The sequence below is a fragment of the Balaenoptera borealis genome, assembly GCF_965194805.1.
Source record: "Balaenoptera borealis genome assembly, chromosome: 10".
Taxonomy (NCBI): Eukaryota; Metazoa; Chordata; class Mammalia; order Artiodactyla; family Balaenopteridae; genus Balaenoptera; species Balaenoptera borealis.
This window is the reverse complement of record NC_138874.1, coordinates 80,192,808-80,214,622: the sequence shown is the minus strand read 5'-3', so window position 1 is coordinate 80,214,622 and position 21,815 is coordinate 80,192,808. Positions and strand designations below refer to the sequence as shown.

General features: G+C 40.8%; 1 protein-coding gene across 2 annotated transcripts in view; it reads right to left on the bottom strand.

The window, feature by feature from the left end:
* Nucleotides 1-21,815, bottom strand: part of PAPSS2 (3'-phosphoadenosine 5'-phosphosulfate synthase 2) — a 79,313-nt gene that overhangs the window by 27,405 nt on the left and 30,093 nt on the right. For both annotated transcript variants that reach the window (XM_082339474.1, XM_082339475.1), the window contains one exon: nt 1,372-1,489. In XM_082339474.1, the coding sequence (XP_082195600.1) occupies nt 1,372-1,489 (118 nt within the window). The remainder of the gene's footprint in view (nt 1-1,371; nt 1,490-21,815) is intronic.

Genomic DNA, 21,815 nt, shown 5'->3' with positions numbered 1-21,815 from the left:
ATAAACTAGGAAAAGATGACTTTCTGAGAGTAAGAAAAGACAGAGGAAGTATACCCTTGAGATTTTTTTTTCTCTTCTACCTGTTCTTTTTGTCTTTTCAAGGGTGTTTTACATTAAGAAAAATGGACTCTGTGGGTATGTCCTGATTCAAAATTTGGACAAACACATGAAGGCAAAACATCTCATGAAGGCAAACACATAGCAAGAGGAAAACGTCTGGAGCACGCTGTTTTATTCACTGCCGCACGTCACGTCTCTCAGAGGAAGCGAGGGAAACATATCAGGAATTGCGGCAGGTGAATCTGCCTTCTAGAACACAGCAGCCTCCTTGCCCTCTGTCCAGCCTCACCCTGGAAGCAGGGAAAGTTGTTCTTCCAGGGATGAATGAAACCCGGAAACCAAGGGCAAGTGCCACAGGCACTAGGAAATAACTTGAAAGAGAAGAATGAGGCTGCTTTAGACAGGAACAGGAAAGACTCAGAATAGCAAGAAAAGACGCAAGGCAGGTCCTCGCTTGTTGTGTTGTTTAGAACTATCTTCAGGTTAGAATAAATTAGTATTTGTGAGCAAACAGTAACACGTAAGTTGATTTCATAACCTGGATAAACATATCTTTGCATCTGAGTTCATCTCCATATGAAATATTATGTCTACGACATGAACCTGTTTTTTTCTTTTGAGTCCAGCCTATGTGGGACCTGCATTCCCAGGAATCAAATTCCTCTACCTTGTACTCAAGAGTATAAGGTAACAGCTGAGGACTAATTCCAGTTCTGTCACTAACCCTTAGCTTTGACAGTCTGGGGCTATAAAAACACAAGAAAAGGGAGATTCATTTGGTCACCTCGGTGGGAATGAGTTCTTTTTTTATACACAAGGGACAATACTCAGCTACACAGAAAACATTAGTTTTGCTTCTTGCAGAGATTTTAATTTTTTAAAATAAGTAAAATAGCCCCCTAGAATATTAAAACATCAGAAAAGAATAAAGAATATCTCTAATGGACAGCCAAATGCTTGATGTCAAATTAGGAGAGCCCCATTCATAACTGCCAGTAAATGTGTTTAGGCATGAAATTAAGAATTACAGAATTCCTTAGAGCTGAATGGGAATGTCATAATCAACTTGTCCCATCCTTTCCTGCCAAAGAGATGAAAACAGAGAACTAGAGACATTCCATGACTTGATGGAAGTCCTATTTCTCACTGATGGGTAGAGTTAGGACTAACACCCTAGCTTTCTATTACAGCTCTCAGCCTCCTTCTAATGTTGAAATACACATGTAATATATATGTGACACTATCTTCCTAAAAATTGTGTGTCAGCATCAGTTTTCCATTAAAAAATATATAGATCTCAATACAGCATACCTGTCAGCCACACAGTACATCCTCGGAATCCACCCCTTGTTCCAACCACCTGCCCTCTCTTATTCCTGCTCACATGATGCGCCTGATACACAACATTGGTGGATTTCTGCTGGGTCTCCTACAAAACAAGAGCAAGCGCAATATTCAATTAATAAAATAATAAATCTCATATGTATACATATAATAAAATAATAAAATAACAGATTACATAAATAGTCTTCCCTAACAGAAACTCCTTTTTTTATAATTGGCATACAGAGTAACATTAATTAACTCTACTAATTTAGAAACAGACACTGCCTTTAGCATACTCATCACCGCCCTTTGAAAGTATAATTTGAATGAGGCAATTATTGATGCAATGTAAAAGTTCTTGTTCCATGACATATTAAAATGTGTACCTTTAGGTAATGGTTAGGGGAATGTCTTTGTTTCTATAAATGCATGTTCTTCCCAAGTCCCATGGGCATGAACTGAAAACAGCCCAAATACTCCAGCCACTGAGGAAATAATAGGGTGAGGCTGGTTGAGCTCCTCTCTAGAGAGCTGGGAGAGGCCCCGATCACAGAACAAAGAGTTAGAGGCCATTATACCCCTCCTGCTCCCACCCAGACACAGACGTCAGCAACTTGAGAGTTGATCCCCGAAACAGGACTCCTTTTTCACAAGTACTGAAATCTGCTTCCACTTTCCCAAGGGTCAGTGTATGAACTTTTTAATCTTTCAAGAAGGCCTGAAGAAATGGAAATGTACCAGTTATTAGTCTTGGAGGCTAACTCAAATCTCGAATGTCTTTATTTTGGCTGTAATAAAATCAGCCCCGTGAGGGCACAGATTATCTGATCCTGACCCTAAACTCTGACTGGAAGGTACATGTCTGATGAATAAAGAAAGGTAAAATGAGTCAATAAATACAGTTAGTGGTGGACATTTAAAAAAATAATATGTGAAGATGTGATCCAAGGCGGGAGGGGGTGGGTCAGGGGAACCCATAATGATGGTTAAATAAAAATAAAAAGGTTGAGAACTGCCCATATGTGTCTCTGGTATGGTAATTAAATTTCTAATGACAGATGTAATCCAAGTTGCTGAACTGTAAAAATCTATGAAGGCTTTTAAACACTGTACATGTATACCCACCAGAGCTAAAAAAAAAAAAGCTCCAATATTCTTTGAGCAAGACCCAGAGAGTCTTAGAAAACTCTGGGTCACATGAGGGCAACTTTTACATTCTGGAGCAAATTAAATCACCTCTTTATGCCTTTCCTTTGGGAAAAAAAAAATCAAGGGGAATACAAATAGGACTGTTTGGAGGCTTATATAGATAATGGATGGGAACATGCTCTGTAAATGGCCAAGTTCCCTACAAATGCGGATGCTGACAATGATTGTTCAGTGTATAGCTGCAGCAGGAGAGCCATCTGGATTAGGATCAGGAAAACCACTTCAAGACCAAGGAGGAAGGAGCCCCCTGCTGGCCCTTGGGGGCTCAGAAAGGCAGTGCACACCGGTGGGGTGGGCCTGCTAGTGAGGCACAGAGCCCAACAAAGGGGCCAGCTGGCAGGGAACAGCATTATCAGTGTCAGCGGGAGCCAAGAGGTAGGTGTTGAAAGCTGGGATCGGCTGGGTTAAGTTACCTAAAACTCTCCAAGGCTAGACGCTCTGATCATCCATCAAACAAACCTGGTCAGAACCCAAGACTTGGAAGGGGTCGGGACATAGTAGAGAGCAGGGGTGGCTTGCACGAGAGGATTCATAAAGGGGGACAAATGAGGCTAGTCCATGAGATATTCTAGCCATATTTTCCCTGGGTGAATAAATCCCCTGAAGGTATCCTGAGTCTTTTGTGCCAAGTACACTTTATGGCTCAAGGATAACATTAAAATTTTCTTTCTCTCCATTTCCTTGTTAATCACTGCCATTAAATTCAAGAACACTGTGTGTGGATATCAGGCCCACAAGTCAGTTCATCTGTTCATTCATTGATTCTTTCGGTAAATGTTTATGGAAATGAGCTCCTACTAAGTGCCAGGGGCCATACTAGGCACTGGGAATATAGTACTAAACAAAGCAGAATTCCTGGCAACATTTTAGGGGGAAATACAGACAAAAAGATCAAGTACCTGGGCCCCTCAGAGGAGAGGGAGGGTCTCAGACATATATCTCTCTACTGTATGAAACGTATGGCTGTTAGCACAACTGAAGCCATCTTGGGCCGTTATAGTCTCTCCTGTTCTTCTGCTGACCCTGCCAGGGACTGTAATGTAAAGTGAATCACTTCTCTGTCATCGAGCGCTTTGTAGTTAATACATATTGTTTAATAATCATTAGAACCAGGTGACCTCTCCTCTATGCCCTGTTAGTCCCCAAACAATGACGAAAACCTTCACTGACGTATTCCTGATGCCCACGAAACTCGTTACCCGTTCATAAGTCTTGACATAGAAAGGCACGTCCTGTTTCCAAGTACCTACCCCCATACTCTAGGTTAATATAAAATTGTCCCAGTGGCCCCTCGGTGGCACGGAGTACAGCTGTGAATGCTTCTGGATCGTTGTCGACACAATCCTGATCCCATCCGGTGAGTGAGTTACCCCATAATGAACTGATCCATTGATTATATGGAGCTGCCTGCCTCATTTTTTTCAGTCTCAAGATGCCTTCTTAGTTCAGTGGGCACTATGTGTTCCCTCCGTCCTCTGACATGAAGATATATAAAGAATACCTGCAACTCAATAATAAAGAGACAACCCACTTTATAAAAATGGGCAAAAGGTTTGAACAGTCACTTCACAAAGGAAGATGCACAAATGGCCCATAAGCACATGAAGAAGGGCTCAATGTCACTAGTCATGAGAGAAATGCAAATTAAAACCAAAATGAGACACTACTGATAATATCTAAAGTCAGCAAGGATGGGCTCTCATATGCTTTTGTTTGTTTTTTAATTTTAATTATTTAATTTTTATTTATTTACTTATTTTTGGTTGCACTGGGTCTTTGTTGCTGTGCGTGGGCTTTCTCTAGTTGCGTCGAGCCGGGCCTACTCTTCGTTGTGGTGCGCGGGCTTCTCACTGCGGTGGCTCCTCTTGTTGCAAAGCACAGGCTCTAGGTGCACGGGCTTCGGTAGTTGTGGCTCATGGGCTCTAGAGCGCAGGCTCAGTAGTTGTGGTGCACTGGCTTAGTTGCTCCGCGGCATGTGGGATCTTCCCGGACCAGGGCTCGAACCCATGTCCCCTGCATTGGCAGGTGGATTCTTAACCACTGTGCCACCAGGGAAGTCCATGTGCTCTCATATGTTGATAGTGGAGGTGTAAAGTGGTCCAACCATCTCAGAAAAAAACCTGGCAGTTTCTTATAAAGCCGAACATTTACCTCCCTTAAGGACTCAGCAATTGCATTCATAGACATTAACTCAAGAGAAATTAAAAATTATACCCACAAAAGGACTTGTACAAGAATATGATTAGCAACTTTTTTGGACAAAAACTGTGAATAACCAAGTGTCCATCAAATAAGAAAATAGATAACAACAACAACAAAACAAAACGCCCAGATTATAGAATACTCTTCTAATGGAATACTAATCAGCAATAAAAAGGAATGAGCTACTGATATATGCAACGTGGATGATAATAAATGAAACATTTTGCTGAGTCCATGAAGTCTTACCCAAAAAACCTATATGTGATTCCATTTATATGACGTCCCCCGTCAGGGAAAACTAATTTGCAAAGTCAGAACAGCAGATGCCTCTGGGTGATGGCGATGCTGTACGTCCTGATAAGAGTTTGAGGTACACAGGTGTTTGCATTTGCCGGAACTCATGGAATGTACACTTAAGATGGGTATTTCATTACATGTAAGTTTTACCACATGCAAAAAAAGAACCATTAAAAAAGAAAAACTAAGCAAATACGAAAATACCTAATAAGATTCAGGTGGTGGGGGACTTCCCTGGTGGCACAGTGGTTAAGAATCTGCCTGCCATGCAGGGGGACACGGGTTCAAGCCCTGGTCTGGTAAGATCCCACATGCCGCGGGGCAACTAAGCCTGTGAGCCACAACTACTGAGCCTGCGCTCTAGAGCCTGTGAGCCACAACTACTGAGCTCGTGTGCCACAACTACTGAAGCCCGTGTGCCTAGAGCCTGTGCTCCGCAACAAGAGAAGCCACTGAAGTGAGAAACCACCCCCTGCCCTCCGACAGCAACTAGGGAAAGCCCACGCGCAGCAACGAAGACCCAACACAGCCAAAAAAAAGAAAAAAAGAAAAAAGATTCAGATGGTGGAATGATATTGTTCAGCACAGCTGCGTTTGTGGAAAAGGGCTCTGATCCCATCACAGCACGTTTGACTTAAGGGGCTGCTGCCCACCTGTGCACGTAAATGCCCCCCAGTGCTTAATTTGTCCACAGAGATGGGTTTTTTTCCTCTCTTTTGGCTGTTCCTTCTCCCTTGAGGCTGAGATCCAGAATAAACTCCAGGCTTTGCTAGTCTTCTGTGGAAACTTTGTTATGATCTTGTTAATTGCCTCCCCAACAAGCACTTGGTTTTCCAAAACCATCAGAGTCCACCGGAAGGAACTACTCTGTTACAGTGTGTAATAGTTAATCTCTGAACTTTTGGTTTTTATTAACTGCATCTTAATCATGGGTGTTTGTCCAGATTTTCTATCACTCCAACAATGTTTTAAACAAACAAATAAAATCTTTTCAGATGGCCAGGTACTGGGGTTTTTTTGTTTGTTTCGGGAAGATATTTTGCTTCTTATTTATCTCACATTTACCCTTGATTTTCTCCAAAAGGCAAACAAATAAAATAGAAGCAGATGTTTTGAAGGATATTTGAACTGCAAAGGGGTGAGGCAGCCGAAAACTTTTCTTTTCCTTGTGGAAACCCTTGCTTCCTTCTTAAGAGCATATGGTGTTCTAAGCTTCGGAAAGAAAGTGGCCGTCAGAAGAAGGATTCTCTCTACGGAAAGCAAAGCACATGTTAAAGAACAAATGCTTGCCTCCCTGTGAGTAGAAAAGGAGCACACAGACGTCCACGGCACCTCGTCTAACACTGACACTTAACCGGAAGTGGCCCAGAAACCACAAAGTTGGTGGCATACTTCTATTCTGGGTTCCTAAGGAAAAAAAAATGCAAAAATCCCTACCTTCTTCCAGGTCACTGACCCAGAAAAACTCCCAGGAGTCGCATGAGGATGGGTTTTGGCGTCAAGCAAATAGGGGTTTGAAACCCTCTTCGTAACCTACTTGCTCAGTGACCCTGGGCAAGTGATAAACATCGTCAAACCTCCATTTCCTGTTCTGTAAAATGGGGCTAAGAATAGTTTCCTCATAGGGCTGCTGAATGGATTAAATAATTTTCTATATAAAGTATCAAAGAAAATACATGACAAGGTGAGATGTTGAGGCTGATGAGGCCCAGGAGGCATTAATCTACTCTGGAGACATCATGGTAGTTTGAGGCCTAAGTCACCCAGATTTAGAAGTGTTCTAAGGCTTAGGTCCACTCTAAGGCAAGTCTGGGGAGGTGGGGCTCATGATCAAGTCAGACAATGGATAGGAAAGCAATTTTGTAGGGGTGAAGCATCACACACACACACGCACACGCACGCACGCACAGGAGCACAGGAGGATATTGTTGCCATTCTGATTATCATTTTCTTTGACCCAAAGCCCAGCCAGTAACATGCCTCTCCAAGGTGCACCAGTTTGAAGCCTCCTTGTTCTACTCACCCAACACTTAACTGCTCTCCTGCTGGCTGTCTCAGTCATGAATGCTTGGTCACCGGCATGAGGATGGCCTTTGCCCCAGGTTAGCCTCATGAGCTATTAAAGATGGGACTTTATCACCCAGCCCAGGGTTGCAGTGAGTTATCTCTGCCAGATCTACTCCTCACTCCCGTCAGAGATGCCTAAAGGGGAGTATGAAGGAGCTTCTGGAACTCAGGGTGGGATAGGCTAGGTCACGGCAGGCCTTGGTTTCGCGTGCCTAGAAGAAAAGATGCTACATGGGGAAAAGACTTCAGATGATTTCATGGCGGGGCGGGGCACCCTTGGAGCCAAATCAGAGCCTGTGCTACAGTGAGTAGGCTTATGAAAGAGAGGGCGCTGGAGGAATGAGGAAGCTGGAAAGCGCAGGTCAGTTTACGAGTTTCTCAGTGCTCAAAGGCTTTTGGTGTGTGCCTAATGTCTTCAATCAAAAACAAGTAAGTGGATTTGAATTCCCTCTACACCCTCCTGTCTCCCCCGCAGTGCAAACAAGTCCACTTTCCTTCTCTAATGACAACTCTGCTGTTGCCTTTGAATTTGGCCCTCACTGCTGTTGGGCTATGGTTTCATTGCTGTCTTGCTAATTAAAAGTGTCCCAAACCTCCCTGACCTCGGTGTGCAGTTTGAAGATTCATTTAAAGGTTTGTCTGCAGAAAGCAGCAACCTCAGTAATCACCCTCTCAGGCTCATGGTAGGAGCTCCACTCTCACAGCCATTATCTCACTTACCGTTCAAAGCCCGGGAGCTGAGGAGACTGTGCATTGTGACCCATTTGCAGATCCTTAAACTACTGGCTGAAGTCCCACACCTGCACGATGCAGAACACACCGCCAGGCTTCCTGACTCCAAGTGCAGGTCTTACTCCTGCCCAGACAGAACTCCTAGTTTCCAGTCCCAGCTGCGGGACCTCTGTGTCACGGCTTCCTCACTGAGGACTAAATGATATCATGCATATTATGGCTTTTGATACTACATAAAAATGTAAACAATCAAAAGCTTATTCTCATTTCATTTTCATTACTTAACCTGAGTAGCTTCAAATGTTTTACCATTACAAATATCTATTTATATTTCTTTCCTTTCAGAGTATTTCCTTGGGGTCTATAGCCCAAAGTGAAACAACTGAGTATGAAAAGTTATAAACTATTTTGTAAGTCTCATTATGTATTGCCAGTTCATTTTCCAGAAAGACAGAGCCAAGTGACCAGGCTACCACAATATACCTGTTTCTAAATATTCCAACTAACTTGTTATGTTTGCAGTTTTAATGTTTTTTCCCCCCTAGATTACTTCGCACCTATTTAGTTACTAGTAAGAATATGTATTTTTCCATGTTGTAAGTTACTTATGATATTTGTGTGTTTGTCTCTTTTGGTATTAAGTAAGGACAATCTAGGCAATGACCTCATCCACTTTTTAAAAATGTATTGTGCGCGAATTCCCTGGAGGTCCAGTGGTTTGGACTCTGAGCTTCCACTGCAGGGGGCACAGGTTCCATCCCTGGTTGGGGGACTAAGATCCTGCATGCTACGTGGTGCAGCCAAAAGCATACTGGTACGTTTTTCTGTATTTTGTATAGTAAAAATTTTATTAATTATAATATACACTTTTTGTTCACTTTCCTTTTGATATACACTTTATTATATATCACATATATTATATGTAATATATCATATTAAAGGGTATTTTAAGAATATATAAAAATATTCCTGTTGTCTTTGATGTCTTCCATTTGATCATTCATCATAGCTGAGCCAAATATGTTCTTTAGACATCTATTTTGATATGATTAAACTATGATTAAACTATTCTATTTGGATACATCTGACATTTTAATAATGTGTCATGTGCTTACATGGGTCAATTTTATTTCTTTTCCATCATTATTATCCAGTGATCTCAAAATATGTTATAATTCATTTCCCTATTACTTTGAAAATCTTTTAGTAGTTTGAATCTATTTCTAGAATTCTTATATATTTATAATTCTTATGTATTTATAGTTTATATATTCTTACGTATTTCTACAGAATTTTTCTACTTTTAGTGTGGACACCTATGGTACTGATAGTTGTTGCTCTGTAATATGTTTTAAAATTCTGAAGATAAAAAGCTTTCTTGGCAATTCCCTGGCAGTCCAGTGGTTAGAACTGAATGCTTTCACTGCCGGGGCCCGGGTTTGATCTCTGGTCAGGGAACTAAGATCCCGCCAAGCTATGTGGCCAAAAAAAAAAAAAAAAAAAAAGCTCTTTCTTTAAAAACGTTTTTTTCAATTTTAGTTTATTTTAAAACACATTTTTCCATGGAAATAAAATTATTCAAGTCTTGCTGAGAACATGCAATGCCTCACTATGATTTCCCCTGCTAGTCTCGCTAATTCTCAAAGAACCTCAACATCATAATACAGAAAAAGGAATCATTACCTAAAGATGTTCATAATAATATTATTTAAAAGAGAAGCCATCAAAATTCCATCAATTAAATAGCTTATGGCATATCCATATGCCGAATATGCACATCTGTATTTATTGACCTAAAACTATATCATGCTGTATGCCCAAATGCGAAAACAGGCTACAGAGAAAATAACATTAATCCCGTTCTAAAAAATATATGTCTATATGCTGGACCCAGGGAACCCAGGAGCCCGGGCGCCAACACCGCCCCCTTGTCGCCCTCTCAACGCCCCCTCGACGCCGCGGGGACAGAGAGAGGCCTGCGCCACGAGGGGTACAATTGTTAGGAGTTGCCTATCGGGTAGGGAGCGCACTGGGTGGACCGGGCAGGATCCCTGCTCTGGCCTGACATCATATTTGACGTAGCAACCACGTTATGTCACTTCCCATTCACCATGAGAAAAACACCACGCCAACTCCAAGGGGCATTCTACCAAATACCTGATTAGTACTCCTCCAAAGCGTGAAGGTCATCAAAAACAAGGACAGTCTGAGAAGCTGTCACTGTCAAGAGGAGCTTAAGGAGACATGACAACTAAATGCAATGTGGGATGGGATTCTGGAACAGAAAAAAATATTTGATAGAAATTAAGGAAATCTGAAAAAAGTATGGACTTCAGTTAATGATAATGTGTCTTTAGTTCCTTAATTGTAACAAATGTGCCACACTAAAGTTAGTAACAGTGTAACCTAAGTGCAGGATATATGGGAATTCTGTATCATCTTCTCAATTTTTTCAATAAATCTAAAACTGTTCTAAAAAATAAAGTCTATTTTTTAAAAGAGTGCATTTTTACAAGATTTGGCAATAAACAAAACACTATAAATCACCTTGGCTTCTGCACTGCTGGATTCTTTATCCTTCCTGATCACATTTCTTAAAATCACTGACTCTATTATTTTACTTCTAATTTAAGGATTAAAATTACTTGGAGTTATTTGAGAAATCCTTATATAAGCACACCATGGAGTAAAGAGGAAGGACAGAAAGATAAATAGGTAAGACATTGATAAGAGTGAAATACATAGATAAGTTGTGACATACCCACATTGTTTATGGCGACATTCTAAAATATTACAAGAAAGAAAGATTTTGGTTTTAGAAGAAACTGATGAAACCTAGCAGTGCCCTCTTCTGAGCCCCTTTTGTCCCTCCAAAATGGAGGTGAATTAATTCTCTTTCAGCCTCTTTCAGCCCTCCTTATGTCCCCAAACCTCCTGTTATGACACATGCACCCCTTAATCTTCCATATGGAGGGATGTGAGTAAATAACATAAAAAAGGAGGAGGAAAAAGGAGATCTGAAACTCCTTAGGGGAGAAAAAAACCCCTCAAAATGGCTATGTTTTTTTGCTTCAGAAGCAGGAAAAGTGGAAGAGAAGAGATTAGATGAAGTTTATTGCAGGGTAAAAGAGTTACTATTTTTGGACCAAAGAATCCGGAAATTGCATACTGTCCTAGAGTGGACCCAGGATGGAGAAATATGTGGCTGGAAGTTGGGGGTGTATGTGTGTGGAGTTCCTTCTCAGGACCTCCAGGAGAGGGGTTCACACACCCACAGATGCTCACAAATCTTCACACCTGGACCCAAAAGCCTCCTTCAGCAATTTGGCTGGGGACAGCTCACACCTGCACTGAGAAGCAGGTGGAAAGATGGTGAGTGAGGACAGGGGAAGTTTAGATTCCATGGTTATACTGGGGGTAGCAATATTCCTGGCACGTTAGACTGACAGTTTTAAAAAAACATTTCCTGATGGAGAAAGGTTCTTGATGAAGCTTTTCCAAGGCCTGCATAACTCATTTCCAAGTTAATCACTGGAACATGACTTGTTCTTAAAATGACTCTGAGGGCTTATAGGAGCCCCTGCTCTCATTCCTCTCTAATTATGTATCATCCATCTACAGGTCCTGTTTTTCTTCATAGTATCTCTCATATAAAGATCTTTCTTCCAGTTTCCACTGTTAACACCCTGACTTAGACCCTTACCATGACTTCCACTTTAGTGCTCAGGCCTATTTCCACATTATGTGGTGAGCAGGCCTCCAGATGGTCTTCAGTCTTAGTCCAGAAGCAGTGGCCTCATCTGTGTCACCCTCTCCAACAGAGCTTGCTCCAGGTCCTCCTGGCTTGCTTCTCATATACAATCACATTTCACTCCTCAGACCTCCGGATGCTATGAACGCCTTCTCCAGCTCTGACCTCTGCTTGTTTTCTTGACCATAATTTGGAGTCTCCTCTTGGCTGGACTGCCCTCCACTGTCATGAATAACTATCCCCGTGGCTTGGCCCGGCTTTTTGAACCTTATTCCTCAGCACAGTTCCCCGTGAATCATTCATTCATTCATTCATTCATTCATTTATGGCTGTGTTGGGTCTTCGTTTCTGTGCGAGGGCTTTCTCCAGCTGCGGCGAGCGGGGGCCACTCTTCATCGCAGTGCGCGTGCCTCTCACTGTCACGGCCTCTCTTGTTGCGGAGCACAGGCTCCAGACGCGCAGGCTCAGTAATTGTGGCTCACGGGCCCAGTTGCTCCGCGGCATGTGGGATCTTCCCAGACCAGGGCTCGAACCCGTGTCCCCTGCATTGGCAGGCAGATTCTCAACCACTGCGCCAGCAGGGAAGCCCCTCCCCCATGAATCTTGCTCGTCCTGGTCTCCCTAAGGTTGTAAAGCATCCATCACATCCATCCCTTGGCTCAGAGCCCCTTTAATAATCTTTAGTTCTCTCACTTCCTCTTCCAACTGACAATCAGATGAATTTTCTAAAACACCCTTTAATCATGTTACTTTTATATTCAAAACTTTCAATGGCTCCGCATTGAATGAAGTCCTTACACAGAATAAAGTCCTAATTCTTAGATTGGAATTTAAGGCCCTTCATTTGCAGGCTCCATCGACCTTTTCGATAACATTTTCTACTCTACACTGCAGAACTTCTATTCCAAGCAGGAGGTTTTGAACACAGCTCATTCTGGCTTTGCACCTTTTCTCATTCGGCCCATCCTATCTGGAAGAATCTCTTCATACCCTCCACCTAACCACACACTGCCTGTTCTTCAAGCAGCACAGGGTGTTTCCTGGTGGCCTGTTGGTTAGGATCCTGGGCTTTCATTGCCATGGCCCGGGTTCAACCCCAGGTCAGGGAACTGAGATTCTGGAAGCCGCATGGTGTGGCCAAAAAAAACAAGCAGCACAAACCCTGTGGGTTCAAATCACCTTCCTTGATGCCTCTCTGCTAAACTCCTGTCCCCATTAGATCCTGGATATTTTAGACTTATATCTGATGTTTTATAGACTTAGAGACTTGTATTTTAGACTTCACTGTCAACCCTACATGGTGGGGGCTGTAGCTTATACAGCTTTGATTTCCCAACAGGGCCCAGCTAAGAGAAAATAATATAGATTTTGAGGCTGGACAGTTTAGAGTCAATTCAACTTCTGGCTCCACTAAAAGCTTGAATGAGTTAAGCCTAACCTCTCTAAGTCTCCCAAAATTGTGGGATTATAATTCTTGTTAACTGCTGCAAGGATTAAAAAGAGGAAGCAAATGTGACGTAGCTGGACTTCATTAAGTATTCAGTAAATACTTGTTGAATGAATAATACAAGTTTAATAAATATTTTGCTGGCTGATTGACAGATGTGGATATCCTTAAACAAACTCTGGTCCTCATCAGCACATATGCTTTAGTATCACTACTCAATAAAATGACATATTCTAAACTGTGGTTACAGCCACCTTTATGGCTAAGAAGATTACCCCCTTCTTTTTTTTTTTTAATAGATCTTTACTGGAGTATAATTGCTTCACGATACTGTGTTAGTTTCTGTTGTACACCAAAGTGAATCAGCCATATGCATATATATGTCCCCATATCCCCTCCCTCTTGAGCCTCCCTCCCATCCTCCCTATCCCACCCCTCTAGGTCATCGCAAAGCACTGAGCTGATCTCCCTGTGCTATGCCGCTGCTTCCCACTAGCTAACTATTTTACATTCGGTAGTGTATATATGTCGATGCTACTCTCACTTCATCCCAGCTTCCCCCTCCCACTCTGTATCCTCAAGTCAATTCTCTATGTCTACATCTTTATCCCTGCCCTGCAACTAGGTTCATCAGTACCATTTTTTTTTTTTTAGATTCCATATATATGCATTAGCATACAGTATTTGTTTTTCTCTTTCTGACTTACTTCACTCTGTATGACAGACTTTAGGTCCCTCCACCTCACTACAAATAACTCAATTTCATTCCCTTTTATGGATGAGTAATATTCCATTGCATATATGTGCCACATCTTCTTTATCCATTCATCTGTCGATGGACATTTAGGTTGGTTCCATGTCCTGGCTATTGTAAATAGTGCTGCAATGAACATTGTGGTACATGACTCTTTTTGAATTATGGTTTTCTCAGGGTATATGCCCAGTAGTGGGATTGCTGGGTCATATGGTAGTTCTATTTTTAGTTTTTTAAGGAACCTCCATACTGTTTTCCATAGTGGTTGTATCAATTTATATTCCCACCAACATTGCAGGAGGGTTCCCTTTTCTCCACACCCTTTCCAGCATTTATTGTTTCTAGATTTTTTGACAATGGCCATTCTGACTGGTGTGAGGTGATACCTCATTGTGGTTTTGATTTGCATTTCTCTAATAATTAGTGATGTTGAGCATCTTTTCATGGGCCTCTTGGCCATCTGTATGTCTTCCTTGGTGAAATGTCTATTTAGGTCTTCCGCCCATTTTTTAATTGGATTGTTTGTTTTTTTGATATTGAGCTCCATGAGCTGTTTGTATATTTTGGAGATTAATCCTTTGTCTGTTGTTTTATTTGCAAATATTTTCTCCCATTCTGAAGGTTGTCTTTTTGTCTTGTTTATGGTTTCCTTTGCTGTGCAAAAGCTTTTAAGTTTAACTAAGTCCCATTTGTTTATTTTTGTTTTTATTTCCATTACTCTAGGAGGTGGGTCAAAAAAGATCTTGCTGTGGTTTATGTCAAAGAGTGTTTTTCCTATGTTTTCCTCTAAGAGTTTTATAGTGGCTGGTCTTAATTTAGGTCTTTAATCCATTTGGAGTTTATTTTTGTGTATGGTGTTAGGTAGTGTTTTAATTTCATTCTTTTACATGTAGCTGTCCAGTTTTCCTAGCACCACTTATTGAAGAGGCTGTCTTTTCTCCATTGTATGTTCTTGCCTCCTTTGTCATAAATTAGGTGACCATATGTGCATGGGTTTATTTCTGGACATTCAATCCTGTACCATTGATCTACATTTCTGTTTTTGTGCCAGTACTGTACTGTCTTCATTACTGTAGCTTTGTAGTATAGTCTGAAGTCCGGGAGCCTGATTCCTCCAACTCTGTTTTTCTTTCTCAAGATTGCTTTGGCTATTTAGTGTCTTTTGTGTTTCCATACGAATTGTAAGATTTTTTTGTTCTAATTCTGTGAAGAATGCCATTGGTAGTTTGATAGGGATTGCATTGAATCTGTAGATTGCTTTGGGTATACAGTCATTTTCACAGTATTGACTCTTCCAATCCAAGAACATGGTATATTTCTCCATCTGTTTATGTTATCTTTGATTTCTTTCATCAGTGTTTTATAGTTTTCTGAGTACAAGTCTTTCGCTTCCTTAGGCAGGTTTATTCCTAGGTATTTTATTCTTTTTGTTGTGATGGTAAATGGGATTGTTTCCTTAATTTCTCTTTCTGATTTTTCATCATTAGTGTATAGAAATGCCAGAGATTTCTGTGCATTAATTTTGTATGCTGCAGAAGGTTACCCCCTTCTTAAAGTGAGACCTGCCATGTCCTAAGTCTTCTCACAGCCATCACTACAGAAAACAGCCAAAGCAGTCCAAACCTTATAATAAACAGAACTCCCATTCACAAATGCATTTGTAAAATATTCTTTGAAATTTGCATCAAGGAACTGTGTATAACAATTTGTGATTATAGTTCTGGTGAGTTTCCCATATTCTTTGAGAATCAATTAAGCTGATGGGATCTAACATATTTCAGTTAGTGCTGAAATCTAAGTCATTAACACTTAAATCCAATAGAATACAGAACTGGACACTTATTTAATGCATTGCTTGAATAAGTTAAATGAACCACATCGTCTGTGAGCACATCCTCACATGGATTATTTCACTGGTTTTTCCTTCACAAATATAACATAAACAATCCAGAGACAGGCAACTAAAACGTATACTATTGTGAACTAAAAGAGACCATCAGCTTGAAATGGCCTGAAATCACCATTCTGAACAGTTTACATCAAAAAGCTGTTACATGAAAACATTGTTTACTCTCTGTTCAAAAAAAATCAGATTAAAAATTCATCTGCTACATTGCCTATATTCTTGGTTCACAGTGAGGCAGATTCCTAAGGATAAGAGAGGTCACTTAAACCCATCAAGCTCTGGAGTAAACTGACTCATAGAATGCTCGTGTGGTCGTATCTGCCCAGCTCAAAGACTTCTTTTTATGTGTAATATTTTCATGATTCAATTAAGAGAACTCAGGAAAAGGAAATAAGATCAGAAGGCAGTCTTCCATTTGATCATTAAGCGTGGACCCAGAAACAAAGACCTACTTATAGCACAGGGAAGTATACTCACCTATATGGGAAAAGAAACTGAAAAAAGAATATATATATTATATATATATATATATAATATATATATATAATATATATATATAAATCACTTTGCTGTACCCCTGAAACTAACACAACATTGTAAGTCAACTATACTTCAATTAAAAAAAAAAAAAAAGAGTGGACCCAGAGAAGGCTTCTGCCTCTGTAAAGAAGCACAAAACAAAGGGCAATTGTGTAAGAACCAGATTAATGCCTTTCTCAAGACTTACTGTCATTATTAGGAGTAAAGGACTCTAATCCATTGCAATATGACTTCTATGCCCAGCAGTAGGTTCAAACAGATCAAATTACTGCATGTAAAGTGTTTAAAACAGCGCCTAATCAGTAGTCACTGTAATGATCGTCCCTGACAAGATCTTCAGTGTTTATCTGACTTGATCTCTTTCCCCTGCATACTCTACTTAGTGAGTCTGCCTGGCCACAGCTACAGACTCAACCTCCCCAACTACTCTCCCCAGACATCGCTGCTTGTAATGTATGGACCCAAGTGGAACCAATGCACGGGCTGAATCAATGAGATTCTCTTAAGAATTTAAGCTATACAAAATACCCAGTCAGTTACATACGCAGTCCTTAGATTGGAGATTCATGTAGAACCTGTACTAGAGTTGCCAAATCAAGGCACTGAGAGCAGAAACTGAGCAGCCAAGAATCCGTAAAACAATGTCTCCCTTCCATTTTATCCCACTGACCACTCTTTTCTGGAAAACTCCCTCTTTCCTTAGCTTCCAAGATGTTATTCTATCCCTGTGCTTTTCTGCCTTCTCACCTCTCCTCCATAGGCTCCTTCACACACTCCTCCACATCCCTTTAGATATCAGGGTTCTTCTCCAGCACCCTTCCACTCTTCCCCTATACATCCCTGAGTGACTCTCACCTGTTCCCAAGGCTTTGTCTACTATCAATATGCTATGGACTGCAAAATCTCTATCTTCAAATATCAATATTTAAATGCCTAGCAGGTATAGTCACCCAGAACCACTGAAACTCAGCATCATCAAGAATTCATTTTCTTGTCATCACCCCTTACTCCTTTTCCCATATTCCTCATCATTTGTAATGGTCCACATGTCTATCTATTATTTAAGCTAGGAGACATCCTACTGCCCCCTCCCTCATTAAAAAAAAAAAATCAATCTATCACTGAGTCCTGTTAATTTTAGCTAATACCTCTCAAATCATCTCACTGTTGTTAGCTAATCACTCACGAGAACCTCCCTGACAGTCTTCAAACTGGACTCCTCATCTCTCTCAAGCTATTCTCTCCTTTGCCACCAGAGTAAAATTCTTGCTTAAAATCCTTTGGCTTCTATGGTAAAGTCCAGAGACCTCAATTTGGCGCCATGACCTCCTTTTTCAGCTTTACCTACTGCCCTTTGTGGCCTTGAACTCCATGAACCAGTCACACAAACCCCATGCACCAGTCCAGAACAAGCCCCCCCCACGCCGTTCTTCTGGGCTTTCACCCACATTCTCCTTGCTTAGAGTGCCCTTCTTTCGATTTGTCTCTTACTCACTCATGAATGTGTGGCGTAAACATTGCTGTGAGCCTTTGGCTAATCTCCCCACCCACAGACAGACTTAGCTTCTTCCTCTGACACCATAGTATCCTGTTTCTACTAATAGTTCCTTTCCCAAACTTACTTAAGACTCTGATGTAAGACTCTGAGAGGGTGTTTGTTAAAAACACAGATTCCCAGGACTCTCCCCAAGAGATTCTGATTCATTTGGTCTGGGGTAGGGCCCAAGAACCTGTAGTTTTGTTTCAAAAGTGCCTCAGGTGATTTTAATGCTCAGGCAAATCTAGGAGACATTAACGATACTAGAGAACTTATGTTAATTATGGTCACAGTAGTCCCCCCTGATTTGCAGGGAATACATTCCAAGACCGCCAGTGGATGCCTGAAACAGCAGATAGTACTGAACCCTATACATACTATGTGTTTTCCTATATTAATGGGCAGGTAGCTTATACTGCACCGACATGCTGGACAAAGGAATGATTCACATCCTGGATGGGATGGAGCGGGACAGTGGAAGATTTTACCATGTTACTCAGGACAGTGCACAGTTTAAAACTTGTAACTTGTTTATTTCTGGAATTTTCCATGTAATATTTTCACACTATGGTTCAACTCGGGAAACTGAAACTGCGGAAAGTGAAACAGCGGATAAGGAGGGACTATTGTATTTACTGACATGTCTGTCTACTTCACCAGATTGGGAACTTGCTAGTCTGCTCTACCCACATTTGTCGTGGAATCCATGTACCTAGAATATCATAGGAGTTTAGAATTTACTGAATGAATGTTAAGTATTTTTACGCAAACGAATTTTTCATTCCCATGATAGTTCACAAAATTTGATTCGTTATTCAAATGTGTATCATGGGCAGAGGTAGAGGGCCAGGGGCTGAGATAGTCTTGGAAGAACATGGCTGCCAAGGTGGTAAGATTGGGTGATAAGAATGTCAAACATTTTTTCAAAATCTTGGCTGAGTTACAGATTTGGAGGCAGCCAAACCTGTTAGTATTGTCTGACGAATTTAACAATATGAATAAAACTCACAGTGCAGAAAGACAGACGCTCTTGCTCCCACCCTCAACTGGATGTATATTCCCTTAAAGAAGCAGAACAGCATAAAGGTTAACATGGGCTCCACGTCAGAGTGACTGGTAGGGCATCCTGGTTCTTCTGGTGCCAGCTGCGTGCCCTTGAGCAAATTACTTAACCACTCCATTCCTTCTTTTGTAGAATGGTTTTCATAACATTTTCTGCCTTAGTGAAGTCGTATGAGGATTAAATAAGAAAATGTACATAAAACAGCACAGGGTCTGGCCAGTAGTTAAGCCCTCACTAAATGTTAGCTAAAAGGAGACAAATAGTTGTTATTAATGATAATTAAAATAGTTCACTTACTAGTAAAATAATTATAATAATAATAAAGTGGATGATGATAGTTAAAATTATGAAGACTGCCCCAGTGCTTCCCTCTGTTCAGTCTTCCCTGAAACATGTAGTGTAGAAAGAAATATGATTTCCCTCAAAACTCCAGGGCATTCTCCTTCACTTTCCAGCTGTGAAACCTCCTCATGCCCTGCTATTTCGAACTCAGCACAGAGCAAACCGTGCATGGCCATCTTATCTAGGTGCAGAATGCGCAGTTGTGTCTATTGACTGAAGCATAGACAAAAATAGTGCCAGTGATCAGTCCCTTACCTGTCACAGAAACCTTAGAGTTTCTAAAGCTGCACCTGAGCTTCACAAAACAGCAGACTATGGCTTGTCTCCTCATGTCTATTTCACAGATGGCAAAACTGAGGTTCAAAAATGCGAGTTTCAAAGTGTTTTACCCAAGGTCATAACAGCTGGTCACTCAGCGTCTCAGATCCAAGTTTTCTTATTCCAAGTCGAGCAATCTTTGGGGATCTTAAAAGCACAGTTTAGAAATAAGACCACAGGGGGCAAATAAGTTGTCGGAAGTTACCATGTCTCCTTGGTAAAGATGTGTTTGGGGCTGGCTGGCAAAGCATGAGAATGCATAAATGCTGCCTAGAAGAAGCCTTCCCCACTGCACACCCCAGAGGATACAGTCTAGGCTCTAGAAGATGTGCGTCTTGCTTATCTCATTACATATATTCCTGACCTCCACTCCTTTCTACTTAGATCTGGCTCCTAGAAATCACCTGGGCCCTTCCCCGGATCCATTCCTGGGCTCCCTCCTCTGCAGGGAGTTTGTTCATTCTAAGACTTAGAAATTACCTTTGCTCCTCTGGTTTGACTCCTTCCCCCCTGCCAGCTCTGACACAGTTCAGTGATCAGGCCTCCTCCATGGCACCTCCTGCGTCTTTTCCTCTCATCGCTCACACTCTCCATTTTCATACTCTACACACAGGTGTCAGTCTGAATCCCTGAAGTTCCCCACAGAGTTTAAGCTGTCTCTTGCTTCTGGGCCGATGCAATGCCATTCTCTTTTTTATTATTTAGTTGTTAAGTAAGTAATATCTACATGACTCACAAACTTTAAATATATACATACAAAAAGGTATACAGAAGAGTCTTGCTTTCATGCCCATTACCCATTGGCCCCATCTCCACCCTCCCTACCTCTGAAAATGCGTAAGCACTTTTATTAGTTTCTTGTATATCCTGTCAGTTTCTTTATACAAATAGAAGTAAATTTTAAAACATGTATATACTATTTGTTTAACCCTTCTTTCCACACTATTACACACCTTGTTGCTTCAGATCTATGTTGGCAGATCTTTCCACATCGATACAGAGGGTTTTCTTATGCATTTTATGCCTGCACATTGTTCCACTGTATGGATATACCATAATTTATTTAACTAGCTCCCTTTTAATAGAAATTTCAAAGGCTTCCAACTTTGTACCACTACAAACAATGCAACAATGAATTACCTTGATTTCTCACTTGTGAATATATGTTTATGAGAGTAATTCTTAGAATTGAGATTACTAGGTCAATCAGTATGGGCATTTGTGATATTGATCCATATAATCAAATCACTCTCTACAGATTATACCAATCTATACTATCACCAGCAATACATGGGAGTTCCAGGTTCCCGATGGCATTGCCACAGAGTACATTATCAAGACTTCTGGATTTCTTCCAATTTGATAGATAAAAATGGTATTTCAGTATGATTTTAGTTTGAATTTCTGTTATTATGAGTGATGTTGTACACCTTTTGTTATGTTTAGGACTGTTTGTATTTCCTTTATTTATTTTTCAAACTCTCATTTGTACCCTTTCCCCATTTTTCTATTGCATTGTTGGTCTTTTTCTCATTGATTTATAGGAACTCTTTATGTATTAGGAAATCTTTCCACTGGCTCTTTGTACTTTGACTTTGTGAATGGTGTTATTTATAACTTTATTTATGGTGTTGCTTGCCATACTTTTTTTTAATATAGTTAAATTTATCAGTCTTTTCTTTCAATTGGAACTCCAACTTTTTCTGGTTATACTACTGCTTGGACACAACTAGTAGGGTTGAATGTATAATTCAATTGAGTACAACTTCAAGCAAGTGAGAAAAATAGAGGGTTGTTTCAGTCAGTCTCACAAGGAAGTCTGAATAAATAAGAGTGGTTGGGTTTTTGTTCCTTGCAAATTTCTATAGTTCTTCAGGTTTTTCTTCTGAAGAAGAGAGAGAAGGGACTTCTCTGGTGGTCCAGTGGGTAAGACTCCATACTCCCAATGCAGGGGGCCCGGGTTCGATCTCTGGTCAGGGACTAGATCCTGCATGCTGCAACTAAAGGAGCCCACATGCCATAGCTAAAGGAGCCTGCATGCCACAATGAAGATCCCACATGCCACAACTAAGACCCGGCGCAGCTAAATAAACAAATAAATAAATATTTAAAAAAAAAAAAAGAGGAGAGAATATATAGCTTCAATTATAAATAATATACTTAAGGTCCTTACAACCCTGAGATCTGAATTTATGATTAAATTTTCTTGTGTGTTATATCATTATATTTTGCAAAATAGTGAAACTAACAATGAACAATAAGAG